This window comes from Vidua chalybeata, chromosome 10 (assembly GCF_026979565.1).
Source record: "Vidua chalybeata isolate OUT-0048 chromosome 10, bVidCha1 merged haplotype, whole genome shotgun sequence".
NCBI lineage: Eukaryota > Metazoa > Chordata > Aves > Passeriformes > Viduidae > Vidua > Vidua chalybeata.
In genome coordinates, this window is record NC_071539.1 from 9,320,786 (window position 1) to 9,334,854 (window position 14,069).

The following is a 14,069-nucleotide window of genomic DNA, read 5'->3' on the forward strand; positions in this document are numbered from 1 at the left end:
GCTAGGAGAATGCTGAAGTTCAACAGTGGAGTGGGCTCAGCAAATCTCTTGCTTGTACACTAAAAGACACTCAAAGGAAACAGGCAATTTGTTTATGAGCCAAGATTTCTCCTCAGGAGTTGTATCAACACTTCCATGAATTCAGAGTTTGAGCAACTCTTTGTTACTCAGCCTGAAATTATCAAAATATCAACACCCTGACAACCTGCTGGTGTCAAAAGTGAATGTCTTGAAGTCCTTGGACTCAACATGAAGACAGGCTTACAGTTCTGATCTTTGATCTCCAGTGTAAAGTAGGACGAATACAATATTATAGGGATTTATGGCTGAACTCTCACTCAAGCTGCTTCACACCTAAAATAACACTGTGAGATGTGCCAAAAAAGAGGAAACTGTTTAGGTTTTCTTGCTTCTTAAAACTTGATACATTCTTATTTCAAAAACTTTTGACTTGTATTAAATAGACCACTAACAATTACACAATAACTCCCCTTCTAGTTCAGGAAAATTAAATATGTGGCTTTATTTAACTTCTTTTGGAGGTGCTAACCTCTCACAGAATCACAGCTCTCTTAGGAAACAGTTTCATCAAAGGGAAGCATATTTTCTACAGGAGTCATGCTACCATCTTGTTTTAGACAGTCTGGCTGCATTCCTTCACCCAACCCCTTGCTCCTCTTCATCTCTTGCAATTAAAATATTGAAAATTTCATCATCTAACCTAGTCTGTTGTTTTCAAAATGTGTTTTCAGCAGGCCATAAGTGTGGGTAAAACACTAACCCTGACTGCTGGGCCACAGTAGTTGAAGATGAATTGAAGATGAGGGGCAGCAGGTAACTTATGCTGGCATTGCACAGGAGTGGCAGTGCTAGAGGGAAAAGGGACTTTGAAAGAAAATTCAATTAGCTTCTGCATCCAACTAGATTTTCATGAAAAATGTCTCCTTTCTTTATAAAAATCTTCCTTCTCCCTTGACTAAAAGAATCACATGGCCTCAAAACACAATATTTTGACTTGGAAATACTGCCACAACATCCTCCTGGAGTATAGCTTTGCTGCCCCCAGTGACATTCCCCCCTAGGCCAGCCCACACCTCCCATCATCAAGTCATCCATCAGAGGGGGAAGCCAGGGCTTATCACTGGAGAGACTGCAGAATTGGGAAGTCTGGTGCCAGAACTGCTGTTTCCATGAGATACACATTGCTTGCCACTTGTGGAGAACAGCAAGAACAGAAACAGGGATTTCCCAGCACGGAGCAACTGTGTGCTGTTGGTGTCACTACCACTGTCCCCAAAGTGGGGACACTTTGGCACTGCTGCCACAGTGGTTCCACAGAGAGCTGAAACCCATCAGACTCCCTGAGACCCCCAAAGCTGTGCCTTGCTGCTTCTACCCAAAGAAAGCTATGAACAGCTGCTAAAGGTAAACAGCTTGATATCAAACCATTAATTTGATTCCACTAGTGTAACATAAATAATTTTATCATCCAGAAAGTGAAGAGAGGACACAGGAAGCTACTGAAACAAGCATCATTACAAAAACCTCCCCAGATAACAACCCTGAAAACATCCAGGAAGGGAAGGGACAGGAAGAATCACTCCTAATCCTAAGTAGCAAGTAGGACACGCTTATTTATTATAGAAAAGATGTCCTGTCATTTCAGAAGGGGCTGTGGAGACAAGGACTTCAGCCTGACTGAATGGGAGTGTGGCAAGAGGCAGATTAATCTGCTCCATGAAACTGCTTCAACACTCCTCTTCGTGCAGCTGATGTCTCAAGCCTGCACAGGACACTGACAGCCAAGTTTTCCAGCTCCCCTACATGCACGGTGCCAGTAGTATCTGATGGGCTACAAAGTGTTTCTTCACATTCAACTGAAAATGAGACAGCCACAGACAAAGCCTACACATTTCCTTTCCAACAATGTTAAACCTGAACCTGTTCATTTGTAAAGCTTAGAAATCAACTTTAAACTTGAGCCTAACATTTGATTCTGGTAAGCTAAAATCAGTATAATTTCAGGCATCTTTTCATTGCACGATGAAGGAACACTATTCCTCCGTTATTTGGGATATCCAGATAAAATAAGAGTGTGAACCTTTTGTTATACCTCAAGATGTTTGTTTGTTTGTTTGGTTGGTTGGTTGTTTTACACCCTACTCTGATACAAATCCATTTCTTGGAGTGATTAGCTGGACTCTTGCACCAAAGGCAAGACAAAATCCTCCACATCTGCCAATCTGAAGCCCCCAGGAGCAAACCAGAGGAGCCAGCTTGGGTGTGTCAGGCTTGGCTCAGGTCAGCACTGAGCTGGTGAGCCCTGGCACATGTGGGGCACTCCCTGACCATAGTCAGAGGGTCACAAGCTGCTGCTCCACCCCAGCTTCTCTCCATAAGGTCGAAGGTAGTGAACAGCTATGCCAGCTTCTGTGTTTCCAACAACTTACTCATTTTTAGAGATGTCCTGCAATAACAGCCAGATTTTGATTGTAAGTTTCTGAAAACAAACCTTGAAAATGAATTTATGGTAAATGGGAGGCATAGTCATCAGACAAACAAAGGAAAAGCTGTCCTTACCTTCTGCACCAGATAGACACTGGTGGCCCTTTCGCTTGCTACTTTATCCAGTGCTGTTTCTTCCAGTACGAAGTAGCTCACATCCGCGATGTGGACTCCCACTTCCAAGTTCCCTGGAATTGCACAAGAAGTCAGTAGGCTGTGAGCAGAAATGAGCTGCTGACATATTTAACTCTGACTCCTCTCCCCCTGTGCTACCACAACCTTTCTGCTTTACACTGAAATCTTACAAAACTGATACTTCTTTCCACTTCTTCCACCTGGGATGAAAACTGTGGTCTCTCAGGATGCTCTCAAATTCACCACCACCGTGGCTGCAACATACGAGTGAATATACATAGAAGTGAATCCTCAAGTACAGAGGTGGAAGTGTGAAAACCCTTCAAAATCATGTGGATAAATCTTTCCAGTTAGGAGCTTGTAATAGTGAGCCTAGTCCTCACCCCTTCACTTCCAGACAACAGCATGAAAGAAAGATGGAACCCCACCTTACAAGCACACAGGCAGAGCAGGATCCCATTTCCCTGGTATGGAGCAGTCAGTCACACACACTTTTGGGTTATCAGAACTGCACCAACCTGGCTGAGCCCAATTTGCTGCTGGGGACATGGGAAGTCTTCAATTACTTTAGATCAGGCTATGCAGAAATGCAGCTTTCCACTAGAAGAGTATTTCCACCCTTACCCTGCCTTTCCTTCAGATTTGTCCTTTGATCCTTTGAGTCCAGTTTAAAAGCATCTTAAGTCAAAAATTGGGCTGGAGAGGAGTACTACTAAGGTTTATCATGAGGTTTTGGCAGTAATTCGGATTTGGAAGTAGTGATCATCCTCAGCTTTGGAAGTAATTAGTACCTGAGTCCAAGAAATTCGGGTTTGCTAATCCTCAAAGCAGCCTATTGACCTTTGTTTTCTCTGGAAGGACTAGGCTGGATTTGAGGTGCTTATTTGTAGAATAGTTCTAAGTGCAGCGGGTTCCTAATTATAACACTTGGTTCTTTAGAGGAATTCACTAACCCCTTGGTATCTATAAATATTTTTTCTTTCCTTAATTTTTTTAAAGAGACAAAGTAATAAGATCCCACACTGGTGACAATCCTGTTTATTTATACACCTTGCAAAGAACATTATCAAAGCCCTTCTCTCGAGTGTCACGTTTTTGAACACTAAATGGTTCGTAGCTGTTGTCATTAAGGAGTACATGTGCCTGTGTGCCCTTCTGATGGATACCAGAACAGGAATTCAGCAGAGTAGGAGTGGAAACAGATGAAGAGGAAGCATGAGAAGGTTCAGCCTCCTACTAGTGGGAGACACCCAGCCCACTGTGGCCCAGCTGGGAACTCAGGGAAATGAGTACCAGCCCACCCTGCAGAGCTGCCTGACTTCATAACGATTTAACCTCATTAAGCCATGTTTGCACAGCACTGTGAGTACGCAAAGCATAATCTTGCTTTTTGAGCAGCCTTTGTGCACTCAACAGAGCACAGATGCAAAGGCAGCAGAAACACACATGGAAGGTGGGAGGGAGGGTGTTTAGATGTGCCCACATAACCTCCAGCCACTAGAAGGTCCTGCAGAGACTAAATATGATGGCAGCAGGGAGAGAGGGCAATAATCCCATCGCACACCAAGGGACAAATTCCACCACTTGTCAGGAAGCTGGGAGCAAAGCCTGCAGATTAAATGGTTCACCTCAGAAAGCTGCCTACAGCTGTGTTGTGATATTATCACATGCTTTGAAAGCTGCTCTACATGGATTAGGCATCCAAGCCTGAAACTACTTAGACAGTAAGTCTTAGACCAACAGTTCAACCAACACGTTTAATATTACACACACTCGAAGCCAACACACTCAGAAGGTAAAAAAATATTGAATACTTTGAAGTCAATATTGTAACGTATTGACCCTGCAGGCAAATATTGACTAAAGGAAAAGGAAAGGGGGTCATTACATCATGCCTTTAATTGCACTTTAATTCAATATGTGCACTGTTACATACATGAACTTTTTGTCCTCGATAGAAAATCGACAAACCAAGAAAGATCTCATTGCATGAGATAATAAAACATGGAGTCAGCCAACGAAAACAGACTGTGCAGAGTTAAATTTCATTCAGGTTTCCCACCAGAGCTTCTAAAAGCTGGGGTCAGTGTGAGCCCCTTGCCTTTGAACTTTTAATGGAAATTCTATCTAAATATTTTCTTACATACATTGACATAATGCAAACTGGCAGCTCTTGGGTTTGTCTTGCTCATGTATGAATCACCCCATCTCCCTCACCCCCAAAATACTCAGACCAAGACTACTTGAAGATACAGCACAGTGATCAACCAATCTGATTTCTCTCAACTCACTGCTTTCAAATGTGCTAGACAAAATACCAACCTAAGCCTGCACAGAAATACCTGCCTGCTGCTCTCTCCCTGGTTTATTTGCTAATTAAAGTGAAAGAGCATTGTGGATAGAGAAATACTATTCACTAGAATTCTGTTCCAGGTCCACAAACTGTTTTTCTAGTCTCATTAATTTTTATGACAAAGTCACAAAAGGAACATTTCACATTGTAAGTCTTATGTTATTTCCCAAGGAAAAAAAAAAAAAAAAAGAGAAAAATGGCCTGAAAGGGAAAGAGAATTTAACCGGGAGTCATGGATTAAAAAAGTCTTGTCAAAGAGATCAGAGGAAAGGGGTAGAGGGTGGATACCACATGGACCACACACCATAGGCTACTACTCATGGTCTACTTGACCTCCATTTTGTTGAAAAAATACACTTTTCCAGCAAGAGAGGCTTCAAACTTTGCCACATAACTCTCCATTGTGACAGATTTTTTATATCCTAAATTTCTTGGAGAAAAAAGTACTTCTATAAGCTACAATTTTTTTTTCATCCCAAATTCTCTAACAGGGAACTTAAAGCTGCACAACAACCCCTTATGCTAGGCATACGCTACCAGTATAAGGTTAGGGGTTTTTAAAAGGAATTTACATAAAAATGTACAGAAGATTAAGCCAGGCATTTCATATGCTGCTATTAAAGCAATAGCTGCAGGGAGCATCTACTGCAATGAAAAATGCTGAAGGCACTTGGATGGCTTCTTTCACTCAGGATCTCTGGGATGCTTTCATTTAAAATAATTTCATCTGAAAGTGGATGCAAAACTGTCATGCCATTCAAACTCTACCACTGCAAAGCTGCTCTTGGGAGATGTTTAGCAACAGGGAATGCAGTTTAGAATCAAGCACGGTGTGTTTTATTAACCATCTGAACTCTATCAGCTCCTCTCTGCAGCTACAGAGATGTGGTGACAGAGCTGGAGACAGGAGCATTGTCTGAAATTACACCACACCACTGCAAAACCCAGTGAAGAGACCCTTTGCAGTGAGGAGCTCTCCTGACATCTGCAAGCAGAAAGAGAAAGGGCTGGGCACTCAGCCACCCAAACCCTCCTTGGGCCAATGCTCTGTGCCAGTGGGACAGGACTTGTCACCTTACTGCAAACAACACAGCTGTGATGCCACAAGCAGAGAGGACAATTTTCCTTTCATTTACCATCACGTGGCTGTGAGAATGGCAGAACAGAATGGACCTGTGTCTCACCAGCTCTCTGGAAGCCTGGACCCCCTCTTGGATCTCACGAAATGACAGAGCTATAAAGGGCAGGTCTCCCCCAGCACAATGGGCACACAGTTGTTTTGGAGAAGGTTCAGCTCCTCAAGCTGAGGATCTGGCTTGTTTGAACCCCACAACAAAATCTCTTGTGCATCAATATGACACTAAAATCAAAGGAGAGCACTGGCACCTTGCAGAAGAACAAAGAACAGGCTGTTTCTTTTTTTTCTTTTTTTTTTTTTTTTGCTGATGATGATCTCATTCTCTATGACAAAACTGTTCAGAGAACTTACTTCCTTCTTTATTGAAAAAATTATAAACAAAAACGGATTAGTAAGAAGGAGCTGGAAGAGAAGGAAAAGGCATTTTCAGCCTGTAAATGCCTCATAAGAACTGCCAACCCAGCAGGTCACATCAAGCACTTGCCCCTGGAATCAGAAAGTTGAGTTGAATGCATTTGAACAGTATGTGAGGGAATACACTGGAAGCAAATCTCTCTTCCCTGTCTACAACAACCCTACTCAGTCATAGCACAAATCCAGAGACGAAGCAATTTCACTTCATACTCTAGCATATGTGAATTTTAGGGCCATGTAACTGAAAAACACAGCTCTTCAAGGATTAAACATCAGAAAGTACTTCTCTACCACGCAGACACGCTCCTATTTATTTCCATCTCACCTTCAAGCATCATCATTCTCAGGAGGGAAGTCAAACATGAGCAAACATGTTAAGTCAACTTAAAATCAAATACCAGGGTTTTTGTATTAACCTCTGTTTTCCACACTTTCTTCACCCTTCAGTGAGATACAGAAGAGCTCAAAGCAAATTGCAAAGTGTTTGCTCTACCCAGAAAACAGCCAACTACCCACCTGCTGCCAGCAGGTCAAATCAGTCCCAAGCTGTTCCCTTGCTAGATCAAACTCTTGCAGCAAATAATTACAGCTCTTTCCCATTCCACAGCCCTGGGGGTATCATGCTGTTGCTCTTATCTGCTAAGCAATATTTAGCACCTTGCAAAAGTATGAAGAACTTGCATAAAGAGAGAGAAATGAGGCCTTTAACCTACGTGCATATTTTGGTGCTATTGGCAGTGCTACAGAAGATCAGGAGTCTTTATCAAGGGGGAGCACAGTGTCTGCCACAGAGGGTCACAGTTACAGAGGGGACAGTCAGAGGGGCTGCAGACCATAAAGGAGTGGACATAAACACAGTGAAAGTTGCACTGAAGCAGAAATTGGCACCAAGACTTGGGGAAGCTGCTGGAAACAGGTAGGGGCCATCACAGACTTTAACACGCTCATTTAAATGAATAACATGACCCAAATATTTCTGCTTCTCTTTGGCATGTATATGAACACATACAGCTCAAGGGTTATAGAAGTGACCATCTTGGGATAGAGAGAGAAGAAAAGAGAAAGAAGAAAGAAAGACTGATTAGGAGAGAAGAGCAAGTGGGGAAGCGAAGAAAGCGCAAGATAGAGAAGTGGGGGAGAAGAGCTTAATAAAAAATAAAAGTCAAACCATGGAAAGAGGAAGTTTTTTGTCTGCTCTGGAGTCTGAAGGCAAAGGTGGGTAGCTTTAATTCTCAGCTGAGGTTACTTTTTCACCAAAGGAAGCCAAGCTGTTGTTCAAAAAACCACACAGTGTATTTTACTTATTTTTAAATAACAAGGAAAGTGCTTAAATGTTACTTGTGTGCCCTAGGGCCATTTTGCTTTTTGAAGACACAGTGCAACTCAGCATAAATCCATTAACTTGTTTACCAAGAAACCAAATTTTTAAAATTATCACATGATGGCCCTTTAGCCAACTGAAATGCAACTAATTGCACCCTTTTTGGGGGCAAGTAATAGCTTTTCCCTTCTCTAAAGGTCTCTTCCTTGACATAACCTCACAAGAAGACTCTGGCAAAAGGATCAAATCCTGTATCTTGAGAGCAGGACAAGTCCCCAGGACACAGAACAGCAACTTTTCCATCCAAATATTTCCATCCACCTAGTAAATGCTGCAACAACTTCAAAAATGAAAAACTGTCTGCCCAAACAAACAACAAACACCTCTAAAGGGTAACAATCAAAAAAATGCTGCATGCTATCAAACCCCTCTGTCACTGGTTTGCCTGAAAAATGTCCCACAGAAACAACCCACTTCACCTACCAGTAACAGAGAGACCATCAGGAACAGCCTGGCCAAGGTTCCAAGAAATTTCAACTCTTCTTTGAACTATGCTTGGTCACCTTTTTGAGGTCTCTAGCACCTGGAGAGGGGGCCAGGGTCAGACCCTTAACATTCACAGGGCAACGTGTGGGAGGTGGCACATGAACTGTCTCAGCATCAGGCTGCAGAGGTGCTGGCTGGGTCTGGGCTTGCTTTGCTCCTTAAATCATAATTAAAACCTTCAATCTTCATCCTTTCCTTGAGGAGCCAGGCTGATGTAAAGACAATAAACATTGTGACCTTTCTCATTTAACTGCTCAAACTCAGGAGCTGGGAGATGGACCAAATCCCTAAAATGAGCAGAACTGAGATCAGCCCCAGTTACTCCAAACTGAGAAATGCATGAGATCACAAGAGAAGGGAGGGAAAACCCCAAAAACGTATTTATATGTTAACTCTCCCCATACTGAAAGTCTAGGCACTTCCTCAACTTTCACAAGCATCTGAGAAACTACTGACAGGAATGGTGACATTGCAAAGTGATGCTTTTAGCAGTTCTAAGAGAATCAAAAATATTCCAAGTTTTTCACAAAAATAAACCACAACAGGGTATTTGTTACTTTCTTCTTTAAGTTAAAAGGTCAATGTTGGACATCAATTAATCTAAAATCCAGAATAACATGATTCTTAAAGTACTGTTTCACTCTGACCTTCGGGCATTTTGTCCGTTGCATCAACCGAATATTGCAGAGACAACTACAATTGTACAAACCAATTTGTGCCTGGCTCTAGGTGAGGTCCAAAACAAAACTCATCTGTTCATTAAGAGCAGCAAAGGACAAGTGAAGATGAAAAGCAGAAATATTTTCTAGAGTTCTCCATGAGCCATCAGCAATCCTTAAAATAGCTTCAGAATTATGAGGAGACTATATCTATTACTAAATTAATTTCTGAAAGCAGGTCTTTCATGTGAATTGCATAAAATTTTCGTCTGCAGCAGCTAATAAATTCGGCAATATCCTAAAATCACTTTATATAATTTTAAAGCCACCTTTTATACCTCAAAACAAAGCCAGGACACCTTCATAGGGTGGCATTTCATGCACTGTGCACTACAGAGCCCTGAGTTTTGCACACAAACCAGCACAAGTCACTGAAGGAAAGGTGACCCCCCCAGATCTGAAGGGAATGCTCAGAGATGGCTCTTGGTCAGCATGAGGCTCTCTCAGGCTCTCAGGAGAGCAGGAAAGTCAATCCTCCCATGGGAACACAGGGCAGATCTTTGTGCTGGTGGTGTTCTCCCAGCTTCCAAACTCCCATGAGCTGGAGATAACTATGCTGGCACCAACCAGGTCTCCAGACCTCACAGATGACATCAGATCACTGAGGCAGAGTAACACAATGAGCTTCCTGTCCTGAGCAAACCCACACCAGCTCTTCATCACTTCGTGACAGATGATGCTGTCACCCAGAAGGCACCCACTACCTACACCTGTCCTGAAAACTACCCTAAAACCTGATGCAAGAACTCTGGAGAAGAATGAAAGAGCCCTTCTGTGCAAGCACTACTACTGCACCATTAAGATGGATACTTACACGAGGAAGGAATTCTCCTGAGGGAAAAACACTGAATACTCAGGACAGAATTCACACAGCATGTACAAGATAAAGCATTTAATTTCAGACTGGAGGACACAGGCAATGATATCCAACAGAATAAGCACACCAAATAAGGATTTTTTTCATACTGCTGAGCAAGATACAAGCAGAAAAATAGATACAAGCGGGGCACAAATATTGCAATAGTAAAAATCAGGAAAGAGCACAGAACAATTGGGGACAGACAGTATCATCATGGAAAACAAAGGGAATATGACATTCCTTTGATGTATTAAAGGTGTCCATTGGAAGACTGAGACCAGACACAGTGGTTCCAGCAATGCCTGTGTCCCACCTTCTGCCCATGCAGTTTTGTCCCCATTCCTGTGCTGGTACCTGTTTACACTGCAGAGGTTCACAGCAGAGCTGGTTTCCTCTATGCCTGCATGAGTGCTTAGCAGATCTTGTGAGGTACCAAAACAGAAAGTTCCACTGGGAGCTATTGCAAACTGTATCGATTTCTTTGCAAGACTCACGTAAATGAGCAACTTCAGAGAAGCTACAAACCCCAAACACATCAGATTTATCCACAGAATGCCATTACTAATACTGTCATATCTGGGAGGTGACATCTCGAGGTGACTACTTACAACTTAGACCCAGTATGAACCTCTGTCATGCAGACTCAAATTCAACACTTGGCGGATGGATCTTCTACCCTTCATCAAGAGAAGATGTCAAGCAGGACACAGAGGCAATGGCTGTGCTGCTGTGACTCAGATTCCTGGCTCAGAAAGCAATCTCTGCTGGTGGGGAAGAGTTACCAAGGCAGACTGCCCTGAGCTCTCTCAGCAGCCTCTTAGCAGTGAGGTTTGCAGCCAACATGGTGAAGGTAAAAGGACAATTTCTGGTATTCATGTCATCAATTGTTTGTATTCCAAGACTGATTCAAGAGGCTTTATCAGGAAATCAGCAGTCTTTGAATTTAAAGATATGGGAAGTGACACCCAGCAGCTTTCGAGATGTATTTTTGGGTGTAGAATATCATCCTGTTCCTGAAATGAAGGTTTAGGCTGGGGAGGGACCAGCCTCTCTCCACTGCTAGGTCAGTCCCTTTTGTGCTATCTCTATTGTACTCAGTAATCCAAGGCTGAGTGAGCATTCCAGGCATTCAAAGAGACCTTGGGATGTAGTGCTAGGCCAAACACATACAATGTACTTCCACAGAACAGCCTTGACATTTCTTCAACTTCTTTGCAAATAGAAAGAAGTCAATGAGACTTCAATTTTAGCCATCCAACTGTTTTGTTTATTTTTGGAAAGTTTACAAAACATTTTCATCTGCACTTGGTTTCACTCTTTCTGCATATCTAGCATAAGAGTCGACTGTCAAGAAATACTGTAATGAATTACAGTGTAAGGTGTTTCTCCTGTTCATCTGGGTTCTAAAACCCTGCATTACAATACATAACAAGTTAAAACAATAACCCAGTGATTCTGAGGGATCCTGCCATTTCATAAAGTTGATAATAAAGACAATATACAGCAGTAACTCCTTTGCTGCCCACATGTAACAGAACATGTGACTGAAGATAACCATGTGGGAATGTACTGCCAGCTATTTGTACCCTTCTAAAGTTTATCTGCCTCACATATCTTCTGACTTTTATTTGCTACATTCACTGAAAGGTCCTGCTTTCTCTCTGTCCGGTCATCTCCTATCATTTGTAGTTCTTCTCCAAAGACTCTCCTGGTCCTTGGGGTTCTTTTTCATGAATAGAAATCCTAGATCTGTTTGCACAAGAATTTCTGGATCTTCTTTACATTATCTGTCTACTTAAAGGTATTTGCTTTGTTGTTTTTTTTTTTTTTTCAATACACAATCAGACACACTCTTTCTTTAAGTTTGTATCCACAAATACCAGTGAGATCCACCAGGACACAAAATCCTGTGCCGATAAATCTTTGGGGAATTGTCCCAGGTCCTGAATTCATGAACTGAAATGTTCCGGAAGGCGACTTTACCCAGAGCATCTCTCTTCCCTGCAGAAAAGTAAACTCACTTTTATGAGTAATTCTACTGGTATTTGCACATCTGTTTGCATGTTCTGCAGCCACAGTCTTTGTTACCTTAGTCCTTCTCACACAATGTATCTTTTATTTTTTTTTAATCCCATGTCTCTTTGTGACACAGCTTTCTTTGCATACCATAAAAAAACCAAAACAACTTCTGGGATAAGGATGAAATATTTATAAAATATTTATATATGGATTACTAATCACAAACCCTGCTCCAATTTTGCTTAATCAAGCTTTTAATCAACCTTCTCATAAGCAGCTTTCAAACATATGCAAAAAAACCCATTTTAACAAATTATGTTCTAGCAATCAATGCTCTAACTAAATCCAAGCTTCCTTAATCACCCCAGTACCTTAACACCCAGTTTAATGCACTTGTCTGGGGATTTGGCTCAGTCTATTTCTCTTTCAGCCACCAGCAGTTTGGAGCAACCTGCCCTATTCCCAGGGGAACTGAGGGGAGCCCCACGTCATCAAGTTGTCCCACCAATTTCAAGATAAATGTTTGGTGGAGAAAAGCTGACTCACTTCAACCCTCTGATTCCATTCAACCCTGCACTTGGAAATTGGAAGTGATGTGTGTTTCTGCACACAACCCCATGTTACCCCAAAAGAAGAGACAAAATATACTGCACACGCTGCAGCTCCCAGCATTCCACAGGAGCCTACTGTGGGGCACAGCAGGGATCTGGATTTGGCAGAGATTTGAGAGCATTCTGCATATTTCAATGAATCTGCAACCACAAGCCCTCAATAGGAAGAAAGAATATGTACCTCTTTCTAATCACTGCAATATGTCTTTTTCACTCTCCTAGTGACACAACAAAACATCCCCAGATTAAGCAGCAGGTAACAGGAGAGACAAACTAATCACGTCTGATACTAAAGTAAAATTTGACCAAATGCTACACGCAATCCCACTCCTGATAGATCTTATTTTACCCAGATTTGACTCCTGCAGTAAATCTAAGCAAATTGCAGTTTATGATCATTTGACATTTGAATCATATGTCAATGTGTTTCTGTCATTTTCTCTGCAGGTCTGGTGTCTGTTCAGCTTAAATAGCTTACAAAGAAGGAAGCATAGTAATTTTATAAATTATTTTCTAAATAAGTCCATACTAATTTCAAAAGTAACTTTTGATCCAACATTAGTTTGTTCTTCAGTGTTTATCTTAAGCAAAGATTTACAAACTTACAAAAATATTTACTCAATTTACAAATTCTCCTGATACTCTGTCCTGCAGGGACCAAAGGGATTTGATGAAGGGTCCTGTACCACATTTTGCTAGAGCAAATTTCACCCAGCAGTGCTTAAGTGGCCAGGGAGACAAAGCTGAATAGAAGAAGGACTATTTACATCTTAAAAATCAAATATAAGTGCACAGAACTTTGCAAAATTAAAACATCCTAAGTGTTTGCAAACTACACCAGGAAAGAATGCAGGTCAAAGGAGAGGAAGACCAGGTGGTCTCCTGAGATGGTAGAGGATGTCTTGGGGCTACCATGGCTCTACAGGTGCTTTTCAAGTGCAAGATTCTGGAGCTCACACACCAGGATATGTCTATTAAGCTGTCCAGGTCTAAGAAAAGCAGCCCCAGAGCCTGGAGGCCTACAGTGGACAAGGGAGAATTGTATCAACATTTAGCAGAACATTAGTTGACTTTACTAAAATGTGTGAAATAGGCATCTTGAACAGAGATCTAGGTCTCAGTCTCTGCAGACCTGTTCCCAAAAAGTACAGCTCACAAGGAGCTTTGTGCTAAGCAGAAAGGTCGTACTGCACCCTTCCCAGATTTGAGTCACAAAGAAAAGTTCCCTTCTTTGTTTATACCCCATTATGACACTTACAGAAATATAATGTGTTTGATGTTTTTATCCCATTTCTCTTAGGTCCATTTGATTAAAATTCACCAACAGACTGAATGGATTTAAGGGAAACAGAAAAAACAGGGGCTGCACACTGCAGAAGCCTCATTTGTTTAGGTCATGGGGCAAACACTGAGAAGACTTGATGATTGCATCTATTTATGGCCTCACTT

At 41.9% G+C, this 14,069-nt stretch overlaps 1 protein-coding gene across 1 annotated transcript in view; it reads right to left on the bottom strand.

Moving 5' to 3' along the window:
* Positions 1–14,069, bottom strand: part of DIS3L2 (DIS3 like 3'-5' exoribonuclease 2) — a 182,270-nt gene that overhangs the window by 70,512 nt on the left and 97,689 nt on the right. Inside the window, exon 12 of the mRNA XM_053951730.1 lies at positions 2,581–2,693. Within this exon, the coding sequence (XP_053807705.1) occupies positions 2,581–2,693 (113 nt within the window). The remainder of the gene's footprint in view (positions 1–2,580; positions 2,694–14,069) is intronic.